The sequence below is a fragment of the Ornithodoros turicata genome, chromosome 7 (assembly GCF_037126465.1).
Source record: "Ornithodoros turicata isolate Travis chromosome 7, ASM3712646v1, whole genome shotgun sequence".
Classification (NCBI taxonomy): domain Eukaryota; kingdom Metazoa; phylum Arthropoda; class Arachnida; order Ixodida; family Argasidae; genus Ornithodoros; species Ornithodoros turicata.
This window is the reverse complement of record NC_088207.1, coordinates 32,419,912-32,443,835: the sequence shown is the minus strand read 5'-3', so window position 1 is coordinate 32,443,835 and position 23,924 is coordinate 32,419,912. Positions and strand designations below refer to the sequence as shown.

Sequence of the window (23,924 nt, the reverse complement as noted above, 5' to 3'; positions counted from 1 at the left end):
TGAGCAAGACCGAATCACCGTTAATGGTCAATGGTGTGCTAATCAAACGTGACCGGCACGAACGATGCCGCGCTTGTCGCCGGCAAAGCAAGCAAGCAGCCTCGCTGTTTTAAGGAGATCATGACCCTTCCAGTTGACTGCACAGCCAAGAAAAAGAAAATCATTATCGATCAATTGGTGGATCCGACGGAAATGCATTAGCATTAAAACTTGAAAACCCTTTAGGAACTCCCCTTCACAACGCTATATAACCCTTCAACAACCCTTCACAAACGCTACACAACCCTTCACATGACCCTACACAACACTAATGCAAGACAGCATCCGCAGCCAAACGAGCCTTTCGGGCTTCCTCCGATTCAGCTTGGCGGCGCCGTCTCGCAGCCTCAGCCTTCTTTCGCCGCCGCTCCTCGCTCCTCAGCACAGCTTTCATAACCCATGGCGCGCCCACGCAGACACGTCCAAACCTGTCGACCACCAGAGCTGCACTGCCGAGTGCCGACAGGCCCCCATAGCTCCCCCTCTTCGCGGCTCTAAAAAAATGTTCGCACGTCATAAACACGTGGTATTACTCCGTCAGGCATCATAGTTGATACCCATTGGCCGAAGGACATTGCGCGCTCCGCTATTGGTTGGCAAGGTTTCAAAAGAGCATTGTTTCGCGGGCTGCCTGTCTGGCGGGCAGTTACGAGAAGAGAAGGGAGAAAAGTGGCAGCGGCGTCTCGCGTCTCGGCGATGTCAGTTGACACGACCGTATGATCGCATTCAAAGAGATCGTGTTTAAAGAAAAGTCGCAGATTTTTTACTGTGTCAAAGTGACTCAGCGCGTGTTGTGATGTTTCCCGACGCAAGTATCCTACGTACGAACAGTCTCTCGAGTTCAGAACTGGAATGCAGTGGTGAGCTGACGCCTGAGGAACAATTGTGAGCGCCGTCGCATTTTCAAATGCAGTCACAATGGAGACAGGATTCGGTGTCCGTGCGACAAGCATTTCCCGCTTCGTTGAAACCTCCGCACCGCAACCAACGAAAGCAGATGCCCACCGTGAAATCGCATGCACTTGTGTGAGCGTCGCTCGCTTCTGGGAGTAGAGTGTGTGTGTTTTGCGAGTTCGAACTTTGTCAACGAACGCAACGATTTGGACTCTGTACGCACGGTGAATATTGGTGTCAGACTATTGAGTCAGTACGATGTTTCAAATAAATGTGTATTTTGTCCAAAATTTGCCTAGTTCTGGAATACGGAATAACGAGCGTGTAGCACGAAAACCGTGAAAACCAGTAAAAGTAAAAGCCGATGGTAGCCAGTACCGGGCCGAAAGGCGAGCCAAACTGAGAGACTCCTGATTGGCCGAATGGTAGGCATCATAGTTCATTTTCATTGGTTGCATGTCCAGTGTTGCCTGAATTATCTCAAACTATGGGCTCTATGGGGAGCTGTGGGAGCCTGGTGCCGACGCGCCGCGTCCCGCGTCGCGCTCTCCACGCGTCCTCTCCTTTCCCCCTTCCCTCTGCACTCACCGCGCATGCGCGCCGCGCCGTGGCTACAGACAGACCACGCCGCGATTCTTTCGTAGCTAGGACTGTAATGCTCACCCATTAAAAGGCAGCGATTCGATATTTTCTCGAATTGGGTTGGCGATATTCGCGTCCGCGGGGTTCGCGATTGGGTTGGGCTTGAAGTCGTAAACGACGTTTATAGAGTCCGCGGCTGGAAAAACGAACGCAAGCGCGTATGAGATTATTTTCTGCTCTGAGCTACTTTGATGCTTGCCTGTAAATAAATGAGTCTCTTATATTTAAGCCAGCGCGTGACGTGAGCGTGCGGCAACGCCTAGCAAGCCAGCTTGTGTGCGCTGTCAGGGCAACAAGCCCTCATTTGGAGAGGCTCCCTTTATTTTGAACTCCGATTTATTCGAACAAATCTTCGGTTCCCTTCGAGTTACAATTCCGGGATAACACTGTATTTGATATTTAAGGGATGTGATAGCATATCATCTTTGCGCTGGCGAGAAGGCTACTCTGGGACACAGGGCACGTCATTTGCGATTGTTACTGAATTTTAACACAGTAAAAACATAAAGGTACGTTGCTTCATAATCTATGGTGGCTATACTGCAACTGATACGCGTTGAGAAGGAATGTGTAAGGGTGGAAAGAAAAACGCACGCAGCTGGATTCACACATGCGTTCCTTGCGTCGCCGCAGACGTAGAGCGGCGATCGAGAGCCATACTAACCGCTTTTTGAGAAGAGCTTCGTGCTGCAGCTTTGGATCGCGGATCCGCAAATGCTTTTGTTCTATCCAGTCGAAGAGCTCGCAGAGGGGCAGAAGTGGCGCCTGTGCGCCTTTGCCGTGGCGCTTTCAAACAAAGGGACGCGATAGTACCTTTAGTTCCATTTGTGTGTGTGCATTTAATGCGATTGCATAAGTGAACCACTGGGGTCAGCCATGAGCTTGTCGTTCACGTTGACTACAGATCAATCGACGAAAATAAAGATGACTCCAGTAGTGGCCGTGTGAGTTGGTCGCCGGCATGTAAAATATTTGTCTTCATTCTTCTGTCGCTCCTTCTTTGCACCTGCATTACATAGTCTCACGTCTGTTGTTCCTGCGAGAATGATGATTCTTAGACAAATGTTTCACCGGGCTTGCTTGAAATAGCAGAGACAACGAACGCGAACGCTCTCCTTCTCCCTCCCTCCGGTTCCCACATACTAATTTCTTTCTCTCTACTTTTCAAATTTCTCATTTCTCTTAATTTTTTACCCTCTCTCTCTTTCCTTTCTCGTCTACTCCGCCTTCTCCCCTTCCACAAAGGAGTGAAGCTTGTCGCCTATAGTTTGAGCAGGCAGACCTTACTCCTCTTCCTCTTTGGACATCGCACCGCCGCCACCACGAAAGACGTTTTCAAGCACGCGGCTCCGCTATGTGCGGCCGGAGCAGCATCCGCTTTTCGAAACGCATGTGTGCTCCTTGCTGTGCAGATATCAAATAAACCATCGCAAAGTCGTAAGTGCGACCACATGACTGAGTCGAAAGTCCTCTCTCGTGAAAAGTAACGTACCGGCAAGTGTAGCCGAGACGCCCTCAGTGCAGGTGGTATTCGCAGGGAGGCAGACTGCAGTAGCGACGCTCGAAAGTGGGAGCGCACGAGGTACCGCCATTCTTCGGGTGTCGCTTCACAGTTCGGTGGCGCTCCTGCACTGCACCTGGTCCGCACGTCTTGGAGCACGGTTGCCACTCGCCCCACGGGGTAAGCATGCAGTCAACCGCTGCGGGAGGAAATTGTGAACTATCATCACATTGCCACATTGCCTTGGGCATTTGGTGGATTGACTTGGTGGGTATTATTCCGGCGTATATACAAGAATACAAGTCTGCAGAAGTCTGCTATAACTCAAGCGTTTTGATCTGCCGGCACCTACAGCATTCCCAACAGAGATTTTCCCAGCACTCTCCCATCCACCTACATCCATGCACAGGTAGGTTCCACGTATGAGACAAGCTACAGCTTAGTGCCTGTAGCATTACCACGCATAAAGAGCGGAGTCATCCTTACCTTTGCTTCTATCTTTCCTCCCTGGTTGCGTTTATACCGAAGGAAAGCATAACGAAACATGTTACGTATCAAAGCCCCTTAGCTCCAACAGTAAGCTACTGTTAAAAGGAGCGAAGATTGGACATAGCGATGAGCACAACGATCTTACCCCTTTTCCTATAGTCCTCTTCTTCATCAAAGCGCAACAGCAGAGAAAAGAAAAAAGAGAGAGAAACATGTTTTCATCAATCCTACACCGTGTTCCTCTTCTGTCGAGGTAGAAACAAACGCAAAGGCAATAAAAAATAATAAACTAAAACGCTGGAGGAAGCTCCAATCGTTCTAACAAACAAGGTGGACGACAAGAACTGGATGCCGCACTTGTAGCTAGTTGTGCCAGTGGGCAATAGAATTTTTGGGCGGCACCTATAGTCACTTGTGATGAAAATATTGCGAGGTTGAGGCTGCTGGGAACGGCAAACGCGTTGGACATACCATGCAGAACAGATGAATGCGAAGGAAAAACGTACTTCGGAACGCATTTAGCATACGGTTCATAGCGGGAGGCGATTTGAGATATGGATCAATCAAAGTAACGGGGAGTGCATGTATATACGCTTGAGGAATAAAAGTGCGCCCATGTTGACAAGTTGGTGGTACACGCGAATTTGAACAGGATTAGAATATGAATGACACGAAACTAGCGTGAGGACGACCCAAACAATGACACACCGACTAAGAAACAGTAAAAAAAAAAAAGAAAAATGAACCACACCAAAAGGGAACAAAATCCAAGGGTAAATGAGTAGCACTTTATGTTCCGGAAGCACGTACAAACACGTGTGTACATCGCTGCTTGCCTGCCTGCTAGCGACTGGTCTTCGATAAAGCCCAATGCTCACGTACACAGGGTAACTATACAGGGTGTTTGCTCTAACGTGTCCAGAAATTTTATTTAATGCGAGCGACGAAAGAGAAACGAGCGCTACTTTTCAGCTACTTGACTAAGAAGCAGGTGCTACAAGTGAGGCAGTACCTGTTTCTTACTCAAGTAGCAGAAAAGTACCACTTGCTTTTCTTTTATCGCTCGCTTTAAATATAACTTCTGGACACGTTAGAGCAAACATCCTGTATAACAGGGCCAGTTATAAGGGATGGGAATTGCGGGAATTTTCTCTTCCATGGTCCGTTGTTCAGCGTTTTGATAGCAGCAATCACACTTACGACATGGTGGATTCTCCTTGCATTTGCGACGTTGTACGAGCTTCTTGGGACATGGCTTGCCGCCGTTCTGCGGATTGAGTTTGATCATGCGCCTGCGCTCACGCCGTCCGTTGCCGCACGTCCTGGAGCACGGAGTCCACTCGGACCAGCGTGTGAAGACGCAGTCGATGACCGGCGGAGATGGCTGGTCGCTCGTTGTCGTTGCAGACACGTAGCTAGGAAGGACAGCTGTCCCACCCCCGTTACTTGCATATGGAGGAAGGCTTGTGAGGGCACCCAACGGCGCTGTGTGTGCGAGATCCATATACGAATGGCTGTTAGGTTGTGCCACGACAAATAGGAACACGTCTCGCATGATGAGAATTCAGTCAGGACTCTACAAAACACCGCGTACCATATATATTCACAGGAGATACGCAACATTGTGAGAGGAGTCTGTTCTTATTGGGCAAGAGCAAACAACAACAACAAAAACAAAACAAAAATCCTGACGAGTTAGCGTACAACGTAATGTTGGTAGAGCCTTCTTCTTCCTTTTTTTTTTTTTTCAAAAATTTGACATTTGTCTTGTAAAAGGGTCATTGTCAGAAAAGAATTATGGGTCTCGTAAAAATGTGTGGCGGACGCCGCCGTACTGTTTCTCTTTTTTTCTTGCTCAGCTTGTCGCTTGTCCTCTGTTGGTCTGCTGTTTTTTTTTTGCCTCGGACAGAATTTACTATCGAGGTAATGTTGAATCGTTTGTAAAATCTTTTATGAGAACTGCTATAATTCACGTACACTCACGAAAGCACGGAAGTGTTCCACCGTCTCCATAAACCAATAGAGATGCATCATTTGCAATGCCCAAGTCACAGAAATGGTTATTGGTAGCCCAGCGTACCAGTAAATTAGAGCAGCAAGCACATGAAGAGGAAATCGCCGGTGCTTCAGTTATTAACTGTCTCTTTAATATTTCGACTGTTTTGTGTGCTCTGCCCTCGCCCATAGGTGGCGTGCTCTGAATGTCTTGATAGCATTTCTTCAACATTCGGGACGGACAATCGGTCCTTTGACTCTTTAGGCCCTAGGGCTGTAAGTTACGTTCTCCCATCCTTATGTGACTTCTTCACAGTCTTTTTGCGGTCAGTTTGTCTCCAGAGTCATGTACATCATTCTACACTTGTTTCTTATTCTTTTTTTTTTTCATTGGCTTTCATTAGCATGCAGCTCGCAGCTATAGGTGCTTTGGAGCTGTCGGCATGCGGAGCCTACACCTCGATGTGTTCCTTTTCTCCAATTCAAATACGCTATGACAGCGTACCTCCGCGGTTGAGAGGAGGTGAAGTGCGATGAAACCACGTGACGAACCGTCAGTCCACTCACATGGGCAGCAATAGGGGGGTGCTCGTGTGCTCATATAGGCTCCGCTTCACGCAGCTCTTCACAGGAAAGCCCACGTCCGACTCACGTTAAGCCGCTATCCCCTTATTTGGCAGAAGGACCAATGAGGTCGCTCTCCACGCACGCAGGGAAAGAGGGAAACTGCGGAGCTGCGCAGAGCGTTGACCCACTTGCGTAGCGTATACCAAAAAGTGTGACGTCATTACTAAAAGAAATTTGACACCAAGGCACCGCCGATTTCCTCTCGTCATTCACAAAAAAATGCAGGAGATGTAGACAAACCGCAAACGAGGCCTTTTTCCACGTGCAGCGTAGTATCCTTCAGTGGATGGCCCAACCCAGCAGGCGAAAGAAGACCTTGCAGGTCTGAAGCGAAGCAAGTGCAGCAAAAGCAAGAGACGCATAAATCTGTTAGCGGCAATGCGAAGTGGTTAGCGAGAAAGCAGTGTTAGCATACAGTTAAGAACAATTGCATGCAGACATTTGGGTGGACTAGAGTACTTAATTTTCCTAAATCTCGTCCGCTGATATGAGCAAAGTTAAACGACCAATAAAAGTTAGTGTATCGATTAGTAGACTAGGTCAGGAAGATGTCTCTTCTGGTAGCAACCAAGCCAGAGCTATTTCGTCCAGTTTCTTCTCATGGGGCCAAAGAAAAAAAAAAAGAAAAAGAAAGAAGAAGAAAAGAAAGGACAGCCAGACAGAGGTTGGCTTGAAAAGTGAAAAACGAAAGGAGAGGAATGATGCACTGCAAAAACGAAACTTCATAACACATAACACGCGCAAGGCTAGCCACTCCGCAGAATGATGAGGTTGTCACTTCTGATTTGAGGAGAGAGCCGAGTTTATACGCCTTTTTATGATCATCCCCAGAAATGCAAACTATTCCAAACAGGCGCCTGCCTCTAATTGTCAGCAAATTAAGATAGGGTTGGATATTTGTTGAAAATGGGAGGAGTACGCTTTTTTGTGACAATTTGGACATGTGTTAATACAGGGAGTTTTAGTACATCGTACGCTGTCGTCTTTGCGTACGTAAGGGATAGCGTTAGTGGTTCGGCTCACACCCATAACAGAAAGAGAACTTCGTGCAGTGCGCAGAACCACTGACGATATCCCTTACGCACGCAAAGGCGATAGCGTACGATGTACTAAAACTTTCTATTGCCACAAAAAGGCGTAGATACCGCCCTCCCCTGGGATAAATGACATTAGCGGCAATGGTCGGCACAGAGCAGGAGCAGACTGGCCATAGGACTTACCGCGGACTTGTTCCAGGTGGGCCGCCACCCTCTGGCAGGCGTGGGCCGCTTGGAACGGTACACCCACCAGAAGAGTCGTGTAAGTCCCCCACCCCGTAGGCCGGAATGAGAATTTTTCCGGTAGAGTTTTTTTTTGTTTTTTTTTGTTTTCGTTTCAGTGCGTTAGATTTTTGTGCCCTCTTGCACAAAGCGTGTTATGCTGTAAAGTCCTGTTTTTAAAGTGTAGAGGGCTTCGTGTACAGAAGAATCCACCATCTCCATTTTCCTTCCTTACTGCAACGCACTAACCAAAGAAGCCTTCGGAGCAAGAGAAAGCGCGAGGAGGAGTACATAAACAGCACATGCGATGACAAGCACACTTGTAAGCAGCGACACTCGGAGAACTGCACACTCCTTTCTAACTTCGTATTTACTACAGCTGATAGCATCTATCAGCTGTGTGCTTGGTACTTACTGGCAATCGTGACTTCGCACATTTTGTTGCATTCGGAATATCTCTCGAAGCGGTTTCTGTTGCCGCGACAGCCACCGTACACGAACTGCAGACACATGCGCTTGGATGCGTCGTAGTACCAACGTGGGAAGTAGCCGCGGCACGGGCCTATATCCTTTGGCAGGTGGCAGATTTCTGAAAGCCAAACAGGGCAAAAAGCGACACGTCAGCGAGATCACAGAATAAATAAAAAAATGGCGGCGGTCTCTTGGGCATCCGGACCAACTCTGCGAACGCAGAATGCATTCCGCCGTAGAAAGAACTTCACCACATATCACGCAAGACTTGTGGAAAACGCTGGGCATACGCTTTCTTGTGACAATTGCCACAACTGAATAAGTGTCGCAAAAAAGGCGCACGTCCTCCGCTTTCATTCGAGATGAGGAGCGTGTTATGCGGTGAAGCCCTCTTTGAGGAGTGTCCCGTACACGCGATTGCGGCCGCGAAAGACAAAGCCAACGTGCATGCAATCAATCAATCGTTATGGTTATTAATTTTGCATGTCCGTGCTAACTTTTTCTCTGTGAGGTTCTGACGGTGAAGTACACTTTTTCGTTTCGTAGAAATTCACGCAACCGGAACTACTCTTCCCTTGTGCGCCGCCGGGGGGCCCGCTTGACTCTCAAGCTCTCACATCACACTAAAGCACGCACATCGCGCGGTCCCAGCACCGCCTGCTGTGAAAGCGGAAGTGGAGAGAGCGACCGGAGTTGAGGTATCACGTGATACGACCCTGCTTCAAAAACAAAAGCGGAAAGAGAGGGACCGACATCACGTGATACCGTAACGTCTACAGAAACACGTACGGTCAGACTCTTAAAACAGAACTTCACTGCCTAACATGCTCGTAGCCAACCATCAAACCGTGGTCTCCTCCGATTTGTTTAAAAATGGAGGCTTACGCCTTTTTGTGATACTTATGAAGACATGTTAACTGTCGCAAGACGGCTCACGTCTCGCACTTCCCGCAAATCAGGAGTGGTAACGGTATCATATTGTGCAATTGTTGGCCTTCACTGTGTTATGCGGTGAAGTTCCGTTCTTAGAGTGCAGGCTTTGTCAGACTCAGAGGTCACTCCTCATCCGTAAGACGCATTCTGCGTTAATATGTGCGTGCATCAGAGGAACGCGAGCCGTGTTTGCAATCCGTTACCGTGTGCTTCCTTAGGGTCTATGCGGCAATCCAGGTTCTCTGCCATGCAGGGTGCCTTCTGTAGTTGCTCGACGTTGCACATTGCCATGGCAGCCGTCTTGGCATTGAGGTAGGCTCGGGTGCGCACCTTCACTCCCTTTCCGCAGGTAGCAGGGCACGGGGACCATTCCGACCATTGAGTCACCGCACAGTCCGGATCAATCTAGAGTAACACGGAAAAGACAGCGTTCATCCAAAGAGAATATATCTGCGTTTCCGTTCAAAAGGTCTCAATGCGCACCCGCTATACAGTAGCACTCATTAGTATTTTGACAATTGTTTCTGCCATTCGGAATTGCAATTTTGAATTTCAAACACGTCTAGTGTCATTTATTTGTTTCTTTAATGGCTTTTTTTCCCTCATTATAATTCACTGGCTTGCACTGTGGCACTGAGGAGTGCTCAGTCACCCTCCCAGGTGTATATCGCTCGCTGAGCGACACCTGGTTTGTCAATTCCGAACGATGCGCAGCTACCCAGAGCTGACGAGCCGCAAACGCGGCGAAACACGCGTCCTCTGGTGCTGTCGCATCGTTGCATGAGTATAGTATAGTATATATATATATATATAAAGCAGAAACAAAAATGCAGTTTGTTCCGTTGAGGTAAAGATAAAATCGAACATTTGCCCTTGAAAAGGACAGTCGCATCCGTTCCAGTCGATTTCGTAAAAATAGTGTCATTTTATTCATCCTAGATCACTGACCACGCCGTCGAAAATCGCACGCGAAATAATTGTGTAGTTTCAATGTTATTCGACGTAATGCACGACAAGCGCAGATGCCAGATGTTGAGAGTATTCCGGAATACCCTCTTTGGTAAAGCGCGGAAACGACACTCCCTAAGAACCAGTGTTGTACATACGGCGCTACTATAGTAGCGCCGCTACCGTATTTGCTACTTTTTTCAGCTGCGGAGTAGCGATCGCGCTACATTTTAAATTTGTAACGGAAAAAGTAATTCCGCTACAAATACGGGTAGCGGAGGACTTTTTCTCCGCTGCCGCTACTTTTCATAATATGGAAGACGTGGAGCACAGAGAGAGAAAGCGAGATAACGATGAAGCAGAATTTCTTCTTGTCATTCCTTTTAGTTACTTGTTAATGAGGCACACTGATGTGACGATATTCCTCAGTTTCACTAACTTTTATAAGCTAAGCGCAATTGAATAGTTACGTAGTAATATAATTTGTGTTATTTGTGTTGTGTGTCGCTCATCCACAGGCTACATCTCAATGTGGCCTTCACTCCGTTCTATCGCTGCCAGCTAGGCTGTGAGGCTAGCACTATGTGCAATGAGCGTGGTGTACTTGCCAACGTAGAACACATACTCCTCTGCTGTCGGACCTATATCAACGAGAGGCGTACACTGCAGTCACAGCTTACCTCCCTTGGCTGCCGCCCCTTCAACTTGTCGAGCATCCTCGACCATTGGGACACCGCGGCCCACTCCAGGGCGGCCTTACGTCATGTAGTTGACTTTTTTGAGGCGACAGGCCTAAAGGACTCATTGTGACCCTAACAGCGCTCTCGGACATTCCCACCATCACGATCAGGATGGCCATCGCCGCTCCGATCATTCACGTCATCTCTCATCGTCATCGCTCATCATCGTCATCACTCATCATTGTCACCACTCCTATTAGACCCCCTATGGGGTAGCGTTCCACTCGTAGAGTTAAAAACCTCCCCACTTCATCATCAGAATATATCTGTTGCTGTTGTGTTATTCTGTTCATTTTCTAACTTAGCTCACATTTGCGAAACACACACAGCTATGTATAACACACTGCATAATATTGGCTACGAAGCTCGTTTCCGTCATACAATCAGTTGCAAAACTATGTGAGCGTGTTGATAGCACAGTGAAAACTATGTTTGGCAGCTTTATTGTTCGGAGCCGATAAATGAAGCGTGGTGTCTTTTGGAACAGGAATATGAAAATATATTGGAAACACAATGAGATATAGCTATAGACGTTCGTTACACTCCAAACCAAACGTAACCGCCGACTTCGCTTTAAGGTGTTGTGCCTCAGGTGATGCATTTCTGATGAGATAGAATTACCTAAGCTTACATAGGTTGCCGAACGCGGTCTAGTTATTTTCTCACATTACATACGTTACACTGTGGGTATATGAGCCACACAAAATGAATATTATTATCAGTCAGTGTACGGCAACATGCTTATTCATGCTCTTTGCGCACTTGCTTGGTGGAGGTACACATTAACCTTAAAGCAATTGATTGCTGACAGCGTTTGACATGTTCAGGAAACAGCTACATGATATTTTTTTCTCTCTAAAGATTTCATTACGGAGGTGATCCCACATGGGTAGACTCTTACTGAGGAACTCATACTCCCGGAAAAAGCGTATTATTAAACGTAGATTTTCGTATAATCAAACGCTTTGTAAGGGAAGCCGTCAAGTGGCTAAGACGGGAACCAAGGGGTAGGCAACAACATTAACTCTTAATTCCTGTGAGACCTAAGCTCTGGTGCAGTATGCCAACAGCACGGCGTTGGCCCTGGCGAAAGCAAACATTTTGCCATTCGTTTGATGTTTTCACCTCATGGTAGCCACTTATTGATGACTCGATGTGTGGTCGCTTATCATGGCAGTTGCGCCACTTGATCACACTGATCAATCCGTCGACAGGAAGCAGACGGAAGAGTTTGAGGTTAGGATTCACGGATATCTCGGACAAAATACTATCGCTGCAGAAAAATGGTCTTGTGCTTGAAACATTCTGACGGGAAAATTATTCAATGCACACATGAGCTATGCGCATTAAAATATGCCCTAAATGCTTAAATTATGGCTGTAGGTATAGTGGTATACATTATACGGCTTAAATATTGCACCGTCTTTAGACACATTCGCCAACGAGATGCCTACGGTAAGGTGTTGCATACAGAAGGGTACAGTAGCGGCCAAGTAGCGGCATAGTATTTACGTTACTCTTACTTGGTAGCGGTAGCGGTATCTCGTTACTTTTTCAAATTTGTAGCGACGCTAGTATTGCGTTACTTTTCTGTGGAGTAGCGGGTATAGCGGTATTTCGTTACTTAGTTTTGGTAGCGGGTACAACACTGCTAAGAACCAACGAGGGCCCGACCTTGAGAAAAGGAATGCCGCGGCCGTGCGGGCGTCTTGTAGAGTTACGGGGCGTCTGGACTGCGCCTTTCCTCCTCTGAGCGCCGCCTTCTCACTCCTCCGTTTAGGGAGTGACGTCATGCCGCCGGAGCTCCTGCGGCCGCGGAAGCAGCGCTGATTTAATATCTAAGCACTTTTCAGACGGAAAAAAATAGCCGGGTATATTGTCGGCTGATACCAAACATAGCATACGAGCGTCCCTTTAAGTGGGAAAACATGAATCAGTATGGACCACGGCATGGGCAACTGGGGATTCCAGACTTTTAAAGAAGACTCTGCTTTTATGCACACTAAGGTACTTTGTCATACGCGAAGGTCGTCAAGTGGCATGTGAGCAACGCTTATAGGGTTATCCATCGCAAGCCTTAACGCCTCCGTGAGAACTACTTTCAGATCTTGAAATGCCCGGGGAGATAGCAGAGGAAAACCGCAAAGAGCCAGCCTTCACCAGAGAAGACAAGCGATTCCTAAGTGCTGAATGCAATAGTCATAGGTAGATGATACATGTACTCACAACTTCTGGAGGGTCCTTGCAGGATGGCATGGGCCCCTCGCACATTTCTTTCTCCATGAGTTCTAGTGCGCACAGCTTCCTCGCCATGTGATGCTTGTACTTGCGCCGTCTGTGTCGCATCCCTTTGCCGCACGTGGCACTGCATTCACTCCAACTGCTCCACAGCGTCGTCTCACAGCTCACATCGCTGAAATGAAACGTGGCAGTTAGGAATCTCCTAATCATAATTAAAAACTGCCTCTCCCGTACCCATTGCACTCCGATTCGCAGGTGTCCCTGTCGATGAGCTGCGTCTTGCAGTTGAACATGTGGGCTTTGTCTCGCATCAAATAGCTCCTTGTTCGAGTACGTATACCTTGACCACAGCTAGCGCTGCAGGGGCCGTAGTGGGACCACTCAGTCACGGCACACTCCGCTGCTTAACAAAAATTGAAATTACGTCACTAAGCCACTTTTCTTGCATATTTAGCATCGAGTGCACAACCCACTCAAAAATATGTATGCCACTCTATATATTTTGGATTTAAAAGTGTGCGGCGATGAAATTACACTTGCAAAGCGTAGAAGCAAATTGATCAATCTTACCAGATATATTCTCCACGACCGCTTGAAATGTGTAGGAAAGGTTATTGGTTTAATCAGAAAGACAACAACGCAAGACATGCTCGTAAGTACTGCACAAAGGAAAACACTGCATCATTTCCTCTGGCTCCTTTGAGGCACCATTAATTACGCGTCTGTTGCAGAAGACGACAGTCAAGTATAAAGGAACGACGAGAGATATTGCTACATGTTATGCTGGGTGCTAAAAGTGACATAACGGACTGCTTCTTCGGCAGAATACGCCTTAGTTTGATGCAAACAGCACATCTTGGTAGCTGATCCACCTAAGTACCCATTGTCACCCTGCCATTCATTAACCCTAGTCCTTACAGGACAACTGTGGCAAGTAATATGCGTCGTTCTTTTTTTTTTTTTCATATACTTACGTCTTTGGTCAACTGTCGTGGGCAACTCAAAGGTTGGCGTGAAGGCCTCAACGTCGTCGTCGCACGATTTCTCGTAAATTCTTTGCCGAGTGACGGTGAGTCGTGCGACAGGCTTCATAGGAGCACCAGTGGGGTCGTAAAACGGTGAGTCCGGGTGGTGGGGATGACTCGACGTGATCCGCTGGATCCGCTGTTGAGGCGACGTCGCCTCTTTCTGGCCCTATAAAAGGCAATGTGGCAAGTATCTAACTTATATAGTGCTATAGGCCACAGTTATACCAATAATTTTTGTTTCTGAAATGCTGAAATGAGAGACAACTTAATTAGAGAGACAACTATTCGTAATCGTTTTGTGAAAGTTTGTTCTGTTTCATCGTATAGAATTACACACACACAGAAAAATAAAAATAAAGAGGTGTATTAGGCCCAGTTCACCCGTAGTTGGATTCGGAGTAAAATATACACAATATTTTCTTCCGTACTCGTTCCATGACGTTCTTTCGGAAAACACACTAGACAATATTGGCAGACTTGTCAACGTACAATAACGTAGGTGTCTCCTTCGCTGGTGCCGGCATCCCACGGGTAGAGGTTCATCGTCTTCTCGGTGATCCAGGAACAGTTCTTGAGGCAAAGTTCAAGAGCGCTGACGCCCACGATCCAGTCCGGGCTGGGTCCCAGCATGGACAGAATGGACATCACGTGGTGCTTCTTATCCACTCGGAACACGGCGAACGTCTTGCCATTCACGTTCGGGTACCAGAGGCCGCGAGCCTTGATGATGGTGCGGATCTTGCCCGACTGCGTGCGGGAAAGTCGTTTTCATATCATAAAATGACTTCGTAATAGTGTAAGCCCTCAGGACTGTGATATCACAATTTTCGTTGTAATCGCACTCGTAGTTTTTTAGAAAATGAAACTTAAAAATTGTGGGCAACACTGTGCCGAAGTAGACACCAACTAGGCATCGCACGTCAAGTACGGTGGTGAAACGGTTTGCATGCGCACAACACTGGGTCTAACACTGCGAAGTCTAGAGCGCGCGATGTGGAAACAAAATCATGACAAAAAATAAAAATAAACGCTGGATACATGAGCGTCAGCGTTGCCCGGTAACATGAGGGCTGTCTCGCACCAGGCGTCGCCCCGACTGATTTCACCGCAATTTTGCAAGGTAACTATAAGCAACAACCTCTTAAATGACACGAAACATGTAAGCTGCTTGCTTGTTGCTTTCCGGTACTTTAAAATAGCGCAACAAAAAAAAAAAAAAAAAAATAGAAGGAACGAAGAGCCCTTAAGCCAAGTACACGTTCCCTAAACTCTGCACCTCGAAAATGGTGTAATTTTGGCTTCTGATAGGCCTTCTACTACTTGTTGAAAAACAAGATGCGTACACATTTTTTCACACTTCTGTAGTTATACGAATTGTCACAAAAAGGCGTACCCCATGCACAATCCACAAATGAGGAGTGATAACGGAATCATTAGAGAGTACTTGTTGTTGTTGTTGTGTTTGACCTTTACGGCTGAAAACGGCCTTATTTTCCCCCCTCTGTCATTAGTTTATGAAACTAACCAAAGGCGACCAAGATACGACTTGAACGAATTAAGATAGCTAAACGCTTCTCACCTCGGCCTTGAGCTCAGATTCGAGCTTCTTGGTAGCCCCGTGCTCGGCCACGCTCTTGACGCCTTCCGAGGCGTACCCTTCGTACTCCCAGATCTTGAAATCGGATCCGTGGGAGGCTCCAATTATATCCGAAAAGTGGGTCAACCACTCATCTGCAAGAGAAAAGGGCATTTAAATAGGCCAACGGAAGGGCAGTTGCATACGCGAGCAGAACAACTACATGAATGACGATGGATGAGGTGATCCACCGCAACAATTGCGGTACCATACCTCAGTGCATGTGGGTTAACATATGAGTGGGATGACGATGAAAAAGATGAGGCATACACGTTCGCACACACACATGACACAAGCAAATTAGATATCACATACGCGGGTGCGTCGTAACTGATGGGGATAGTAGTTCATCCGGTCGGTCACCGGAGATGTAATGCTGTGAAGATCACATCTCCGCATTCATGGCAAAAGCTCTGAGGCCAGAGGAGTTCAAGCAGGCTAGTAGACGTCAAGAACAGATAGAATGAGTGCAGGCATTGACGGTGCTGCACAGGGTTAGAACAAGGACCCACGATTGCTACAAGGCTGAAGTTGTTGATACGAGTCAGTTGGGACTGGAGCATTGCTCTCTCCGAACTGTATAGAGGGCAGTCGATGAGGACGTGTTGAATGCTTGCCACCATGCCGCAGTTGGAACACGAGCTGGTTGAAGCATACACTAGTCTGTGTCTGAACTGCGAAGTGAAGGCCACATTGAGGCGAAGTCGATGCAGAAGGGAGGAGAGACAGCGGGGCAGATGGCCTGGGAGGGAAAACAACAAAGTTGGATCGACGGCGTGCAACAAGGGCCTGTCTGTAATATCCCGGCGATATTGTTGGGATGCCATTGGTTGGATCATCGCCGACAAGAATGCCCTCCTGTCACCACGGGTCAACATATTCGGCATCACCGCCTGGCATTGTCTGGCAGCAGCAGCCACTCTGTCAGCCTCTTCATTTCCGCTTAATCCACAGTGACCTGGGATCCACTGAAAAGTGATGGAGTGACCTACGTCGCAGAGACGCTGAACGTCGCTGAAGATGTCCGTGACAATTGGAGCTAATGTACCTCGTGCACCCATGCTCTCTATGCACTGCAGGGCTGCCCTGGAGTCCGTGTATACAACCCACATTCGAGGAGCTTCGTGCAGAGCATACCGCAGGAACGACAAGATGCCGTAAAGCTTTGCGGGCGTAGAGGAAGTGCAGTGTGCCAGGCGATACCCGTGAGACACCTGGACCGATGGAATAACGAAGGCGGCCGATGAACTTACAGGTGTAGAGGACCCGTCGGTGTAGACGGCAGTGTGCTCAGCGTAGACGCTTAACATCATTTCCAACGACATCTGGCGAAGGACTGACGGCACTTGATTTTTTTTTTTAAGGTTGAGTCCCGGAATGCCTGGGGAGATCGAGGGCAGTGACAGAGCCCTCGGGGGAGACGAAGACACTGTTGGCTTTACTACAAATGAGGGAGATTTAGGCTTTGCTTCCGCAATGATCTTGTAGAGGTTGCTCTGCTTGCGCCAATAAAGTTTTGCTACCTATGGGTGACGGCGGTGATGAGCTATAAGGCGTAAATAGTGACGTACGGTCTCCCTCGTCCTGAGGACTTCAATTGGTATGTCATGAGCGTCGGCTATGACCATCCGCGTTTCTGCAGCTCTGGGGACGCCAAGACAGATACTCAGGCTACGTGCAAAGAAGCACCGAAGCCGCTGAACTTGCGTCTCAGAAATGGCGTGAAGAACAGGAAGGCTATACACAAGTGAACCACGAACAAGAGCCTTATGAACAGCCAGGAGTGATTGCTCATCCGTACCCCACCTGGCGCCAGAAAAATGACGAAGGACGGAGGTCCACCGCTGAACCTTCTTGTCAAGGTGATTGATGTGTTTTTTCCAGGACAAGTTGCAGTCGAGGACGACACCCAGAAACCTTTGATGTTTCACCTGCTTGATCGGCGAGCCAGCAAGAAAAAGCTGATAGCGGTGCATATGCTTCCTTGTGAAGGCGAGGGCTGCAGATTTGTCCCCCGATATATCCAAGCCGACTTTGGTGAAGAACTACATAATTCTGTCCAGTGAAGTCTGCAGACGACGCCGAATTCCAGATCTTGATTTTCCAACTCTCCAAATACAAACATCATCAGCATACATCGAGATATTGACCTTGGATGTTATGCAGGACTTCAGACCCACCATGGCAAGGTAAAGTACGAGGGGTGTTCAAGTCAAACCGGGACTTTTCATTTTTCGCAAAAGTAAAATGAACTTACAGGCGAGAAATTAGTTTTATTTTTCAAGGTAATCTCCTGCTGCACTAATACACTTGTCCCAGCGTTTCACGAGGGCTTGGATGCCAGCAGCGTAGAATTGTTTACCGGCGCGTAGCAGCCATGATCGGACCGCATTCTTGACCTCGTCGTCGCAGCTGAAGTGGCGGCCCCCAAGAAACGCCTGCAGTGGCCCGAAGAGATGGAAATCGCTGGGGGCGAGGTCTGGACTGTAAGGGGGATGGGACAGCAACTCCCAGCCAAGTTCCTGTAAGGTGCGTGTCGTGAGATGCGCGGTATGAGGGCGTGCATTGCCCTGTAGGAGGAGGACTCCTTTGGTGATGAGGCCCGGCCGCTTTTGCTTCAGCGTCTTATGCACATCCCTGAGAACCTGGCAGTAATATGTACTATTGATGGTGGTACCACTGTGCAGAAAATTAACATGAACAACGCCAGCCTTGACCCAGAAAACCGTGGCCATGACCTTACCCGCAGACGGGGTGCTTCGGAACTTCTTGGGAGCTGGCGAGCCCGGATGCTTCCAGTGTTTTGATGCGCGTTTAGACTCAGGAGTGAAATGGTGCACCCACGTTTCATCGCACGTGATGATCCGATCAAAGAACGGCTGTCCTTCAGTGTCGAAACGGTACCTTAGCTCTTCGGAGATTTCCAGTCTTCTCTGCCGGTCAAACACGGAGAGCTGCCTCGGGACCCAACGGGCACTAACTTTCCGAAACTGGAGGTGTTCATGAATGATAGTGTTCAACGTTCCCACAGAAAGGTCCGTCTTTCGAGCCAGTTCGAGACATGTTATTCATCGGTCCTTGAGGATCAGGCGCTCCACAAGTTGGATGTTCTCAAGAACTCTGACACTAGGCTCTGAGCCGCCCCGGCCGGGATCGCCTTGCACTGATGTACGGCCGTCTCGGAACCGTTTGCACCATTCAAACGCTTTCCTGCGGCTAAGTGTATCGTGGCCATACTGAGCCTGAAGTCTTCTGTGAATTTCAGATGACTTTACGCCTTCATTCACGAGAAACTCCATGACACTTCGCTGTTCGATGTGCGCGCTCACCTCGTTGTCGGCCATCTTGTCCAGTACGTGTCTTCTGTTTTGCACAAACTTTGGACCACCACGTGGTGAACGCGGAGGCCTGTCGCATGTGAAAATGACAAAAAAGAAGTAGCGCGAGCCATATGTACACTCAGGAGACAGAAAGTCCCGGTTTGACTTGAAAACCCCTCGTAATATAGGGCTTAAAGGAGGTAAGAATTCCTATCTGCATGTATTTAGTTACGGGTATAATAGAACCCGTAATATTGTTGTTCTTCAACCCGCAATATTGTTCTTCTACACTTCGTAATTCCCTATTTACCAATCTATTGTTCAATTCTTCTCCTTCATAACTTGTGCAGCGTTAATACAAAAACGCACTCTCTTTCGTATTCGGGCGACTACACGCACCGCCGTCCAGAAACCTTTATCCATCGTCACGTCATCTGAAGAATTGTAGCACCCAATCAGACGCCAACGCGGAGGTACACATAACGTTCTGCTTTACCCTCTTCAAGATGAACTTCACTACATGGCACGCTCCTAGCCAACCATCATCCCGAATGACAACGTTTTCGTCTCTGATTTGTTGAAAACGGGAGGCGTAGCCAATTTTGTAGCCGCGCATAATAGGTAGATAATAGGCTTCGCCTCTCTTTATCAACAAATCATGGGCGAGAACGTTGTCATTCGGGAAGATGGTTCGCTAGGAGCACGCTATGTGCTGAAGATACGCACCTATCAAATTCACCTATACAAAAGGTGTCACAGACAATACATTGAAATCGCCGTTTGGAGCCGACACAGTCGGCGGGCTCGTTTGGTACAGCTCATGGCTCCTCTAACACACTACCTTGTGGTACCAAGTGCGTTACCACAACTTCCGGTGTGGCTCCATCACGTGTGCGCACCGATACAAATCTCTGCTGTAGAAAGTCAGCAAGCCACCGGAAAAGTTTAGTGGAAACACTAGCTTGTAATAGCTCATGCAACACCACAGCATGGCTGACGGTGTCGTACGCTCTCTTCACGTCCAAATAAACCGCCATTGCGATTTTCTAATAGAACTTTGCTTGTTTGACAGTGGTGACAAAGTCAAAGACGGAGTCCATTGAGCTCCGGTGCCGACGAAAGCCAGACATCTCGTTCGGGAATACACGATGCCATTCCAGCCACCATTCTAGTCGATGAAGCACCATGCGCTCCAGCACTTTGCCGAGGCAACTTGCCAGGCTGACAGGGTGAAACGATGCAAGGTCTGAGGGATGCTTCCCAGGCTTTAGCAAAGGAACAACTAGGTCTTCTTTCCAGCCCCTGGGCACCCCGCTGTTGTTCCACGACGCATTGTACACATGAAGAAGGCAGGACATAGCAGCACTAAGGTTACGGAGGACTCTATAAGTGATGCCATCTTGGCCTGGCGATGATCGGGCTCCAGATGAAGATAGCGCAGCTTTGAGCTCAGACAAAGAAAAATCCATGTCCGTTTCTCGGTGGGTGGCCAGGTCCGCCCGTGCAATTTCCTCCTGAAGACGAGAGGTATGTGCTCCTCAATACTGACAGCCCGAGAACTGGCTGTGTTGACTGTGCAAAAATCGGAAGCAACATCATGCTCAGTCTTATTGAGCGAAAGGGCCAGCACATGCAGTAGATTTCTTTGAGGTTGAGTCTCCTTCAGACGGCGAGCCACGCTCCAAACTCTCATGGCAGGGTGAAAGGGCGAGAGGGTTGAGCAAAAGCGACGCCATCGCTGACGATCTACTGCTTTAAGTGCCCTCTGTACAGATCTGACGATACGCCGAGCTGCTGCAATGTCTTCGAGCAATCCCGACTGTCTTGCCTTCCGTTCAGCCCTTCTCCTGCATGCTCGAAGCTGTTCAACACGATGATTTGTACCCATGTGACCTGATGTCACCTTCACATGTCGAGATGATGACCGAAGAGAAGATGCCAGTAGTTCTATTAGCTGGTCTGCTGACATGCCCTGATGCACATGAGTGGTGACCGCCGCGCGAAATGTGCTCCAGTTAGTAAATCTAACCGTTTTGCATCGGGGTTGTAAGACATTGTGAGACATATCTATCACACGAGATATAGATAAGCAGGTGATCACTGCATCGCCCATCAACGTCGGTAGCACATGATAAAGACCTAGAAATGTCCTTGGAACAAAGTCAAACATCTACACTCTTAAAAATGAACTTCACCACATAGCACGCTCCTAGCCAACCACCATCCCGAATGACAACGTTCTCGCCCACGATTTGTTGAAAACGGGAGGAGGAGCCTATTTTGTGCCCATTATGCACGGCACAAAATACACAGTGGGGACAGATTGCATGGGGACAGATTGGTGCGACAGCTATTTCCCACCCTCGCATACACAGGAAATGAAAACGGGAGCGCTTCTACTTGAGCGTCGAAAAATGACCACCAGAGCACCTTATTTCCGGGCCCTTTCCTCGCGCTATAACTGCCTCAATTTTTGTTCTGAAAGCGGTATCGTTACCAGTGACCCCAAGGGATCCGATGTTCTCACTGGGTCAATCTTCTATCGTTGATGATTAAAAAGTTAATTAACGAAAGTTAATTAATGCATCGTCACAGAAGCTTGCCTGAGCCATCTTAAGGTGGGCTTTTAGGCGTAGAGTACATTGTCATTGGTTAAAACTGGGAAAAAAGTGATTTTTCTATTTTTAAAAATTACTTCTATAGTTACGGTGGACACCCTGTATATACAGCAACACACGTTAATGATATAAAAGAAATGGCAGGAAGGCAATAATCCAAGGCACTAGGAGGTTAAAAGAACATATGTACATACAGATAAAAAACATATGGGGGACATAATAACAAAATGACAGGGAAGAGGCTCCAAAAGCGCAATATTTCAGGCAATACTTGAAAGAGTACAATGAAGAAGAGAAAACAAGGTAACTAGACAACAAAAATGAAGAAAAATAAGTCGGGTGAGGATGACTGAGTGTAAGATAAGCAATATGTGATGCTGCTTTTAAAGGCAGTATATATGCGGAAAAAATATCACATGAGGACGAAAAAGAGTTCACCAAAATTTTACAACGTGCGAGTGGGTCATAAGGGCAGGTTTTACGTACATAGAAGGACGATGGGTTGCGAAGGGTACCAGAGGAATAGCGAAAATTTATGCAACTTAGCAAGAGTGGGGAATCGACAATGGAATGTACACATTTGTAGAGGAATGTGGCATCAGCAATTTGACGCCGCGATGTCAGGGGGAGGAGTTTAAGGTTTTTTAAGAGGCTACATTAGTCGAACATCTCGAAGCCAGGGACGTTCCGGAGGTAAAAGTTGTGAACAAAAAGAAAATGCGCGTTTCTGAACGGCTTCAAGGCGATTACTCCCAGTAACGCACAGTGCGTTCCATGCGACGGATGCGTATTCTAGCTGTGGTAAAACGAATGTTTTGTAAAGTTTAACACAAACAGAGGGAGTGTCAAAAACTTTGCACGTATAGGTTAAATAACCAGTGTCCGAAGAGTAGAAGAACGAACTGCAGCGACATGATCATGGAACGTCAGTTTGGCATCAAAAATAACTCCAAGATCACGGACAGTGCTGACCCGAGAAATTTCAGTGCCAGACACGTAGGAAAGGGCGAGGTACGCTTTATGGATGCGGAAGAAAATACTGGTCAAGGCAACAGGTGTCTGCTACATAGGTGCTGTGTTCTGCGCGGCAATTCCAAGAAAGGACTCAGTGGGAACACTTTTCGCATCTTCACGTATTTTGCATTTCCAAGTCCGTTACAAGGTCGCGCTTTGTGTTGCATTTTTACTATCTCCTAAACTCTATGTAACATGGACACGTTATACCGTGATGACCATTTTGGATTGCAGCAGTTTGCTATGTTTTCGCCTGATTTTGTTTGTTCTTCCCCCCCCCCCCCCCTGTTTTTGAAGTTTTTTGTACTCCTCACAAGATGCGTGACTGGTATTCATTTTAGCTCTGTTGTTATCCTGGACTGTTCAACAGGGCTTGCCCTTTCAGTCCTATTGTACCTGTACTTTGATAAATGTGGTAAAATGCAAGAAAAAGAAAGAAAGAAGGAAGGACACACACACACACACACACACACACACACACACACACACACACACACACACACACATAAATGGGATGATGATGTGTTGGGTCATTCTCCGCCGTTATGGCGGTACACTGCCCCATTGCGCTTGTGGAAGGGATGAGAAAGTGATGATGATGGAAAGGTGTCCTATTAGAGTTCGTCCATTAGTCCAGTGCTGGAGAGGAACTCAGCAACAGCTCGTAGGCCTTGCATGAGATGTGAGGGGTCCGACCATGGCAGAGAATTTTGGCTAAGTCCAAATGGCTAAGAAAGAAGGAACGGTGGCTAAGAGGAAGCTAAATATAATATAATTAATAACAAGTTGTTTCACGTATCGTTGCTACCGTTTACTGAAACTTCCGTTGGTGTACCGACTAGATATTTTGGAGGACCGGACAATAATTTCATGTCACGGAATGTATAATCGTAAGAAAACGTGCACACACACACACACACACATAAAGAGACGATGATGAGATGGGGCTGACGCCGGCCAGCAGGCTGGGCGCTGCTCCAGTGCCATTTGTAGATAGTGAGAACGTGCAGAAAGTAATAGTGCTTCAGTAAAAGGGATGCGCTCTTGGAAAAGGTTACTGGAATGGGAACTCTTAAATCCAAGCTCAGCAATGCGTTGTCAGCCACTTCAAATGAACAGCACGATTAACATAAAGGCGTCGCCACAGTTAACCTAAAACGCACGATTGTCAGCGCAGAGGTGGTCGTCAAGCGCTGGGTGCGAGACATTACGCGCAGGGACCCAATGTCTCGAACCCAGCTTCAACGCTTGGCGGCGCTGGCGTCTCTGCGGGCCACGTGATCGCGCGTTCTAGGTTAAGTGTGACGACGCCTTTACAATGCTTTCGGAACCGTGATCATGCACATCACCACCACGACCACGATTGAGAGCATGTCCGAGCTACTAAGACTCGCTAATATTCCGGCGATAAATTCCCACCTTCAGCAATACTTTGCTCGCTCTTTATGTGGGAAAGCAGACGACATTCTGGTCAGTATAACCGTGTGTTCACACAAGCGACAGAATGCTCCAGCGGAAGATGCGCAAAT

At 47.7% G+C, this 23,924-nt stretch overlaps 1 protein-coding gene across 3 annotated transcripts in view; it reads right to left on the bottom strand.

Annotated features, from left to right (window-relative positions):
- LOC135400861 (spondin-1-like) overlaps window positions 1-23,924 on the bottom strand; it is a 148,014-nt gene that overhangs the window by 2,124 nt on the left and 121,966 nt on the right. The window contains exons 6-15 of one of the 3 annotated variants that reach the window (XM_064632809.1): window positions 15,387-15,538; window positions 14,297-14,554; window positions 13,754-13,973; window positions 13,014-13,179; window positions 12,765-12,951; window positions 9,054-9,255; window positions 7,862-8,035; window positions 6,428-6,511; window positions 4,766-5,050; window positions 3,068-3,275 (exon numbers count right to left, since the gene is read on the bottom strand). In XM_064632809.1, the coding sequence (XP_064488879.1) occupies window positions 3,091-3,275; window positions 4,766-5,050; window positions 6,428-6,511; window positions 7,862-8,035; window positions 9,054-9,255; window positions 12,765-12,951; window positions 13,014-13,179; window positions 13,754-13,973; window positions 14,297-14,554; window positions 15,387-15,538 (1,913 nt within the window). In that variant the 3' untranslated portion in view covers window positions 3,068-3,090. Of the gene's footprint in view, window positions 1-3,067; window positions 3,276-4,765; window positions 5,066-6,427; window positions 6,512-7,861; window positions 8,036-9,053; window positions 9,256-12,764; window positions 12,952-13,013; window positions 13,180-13,753; window positions 13,974-14,296; window positions 14,555-15,386; window positions 15,539-23,924 lie in introns of all 3 variants that reach the window. The other 2 variants (XM_064632810.1, XM_064632811.1) reach the window with 2 other exon arrangements.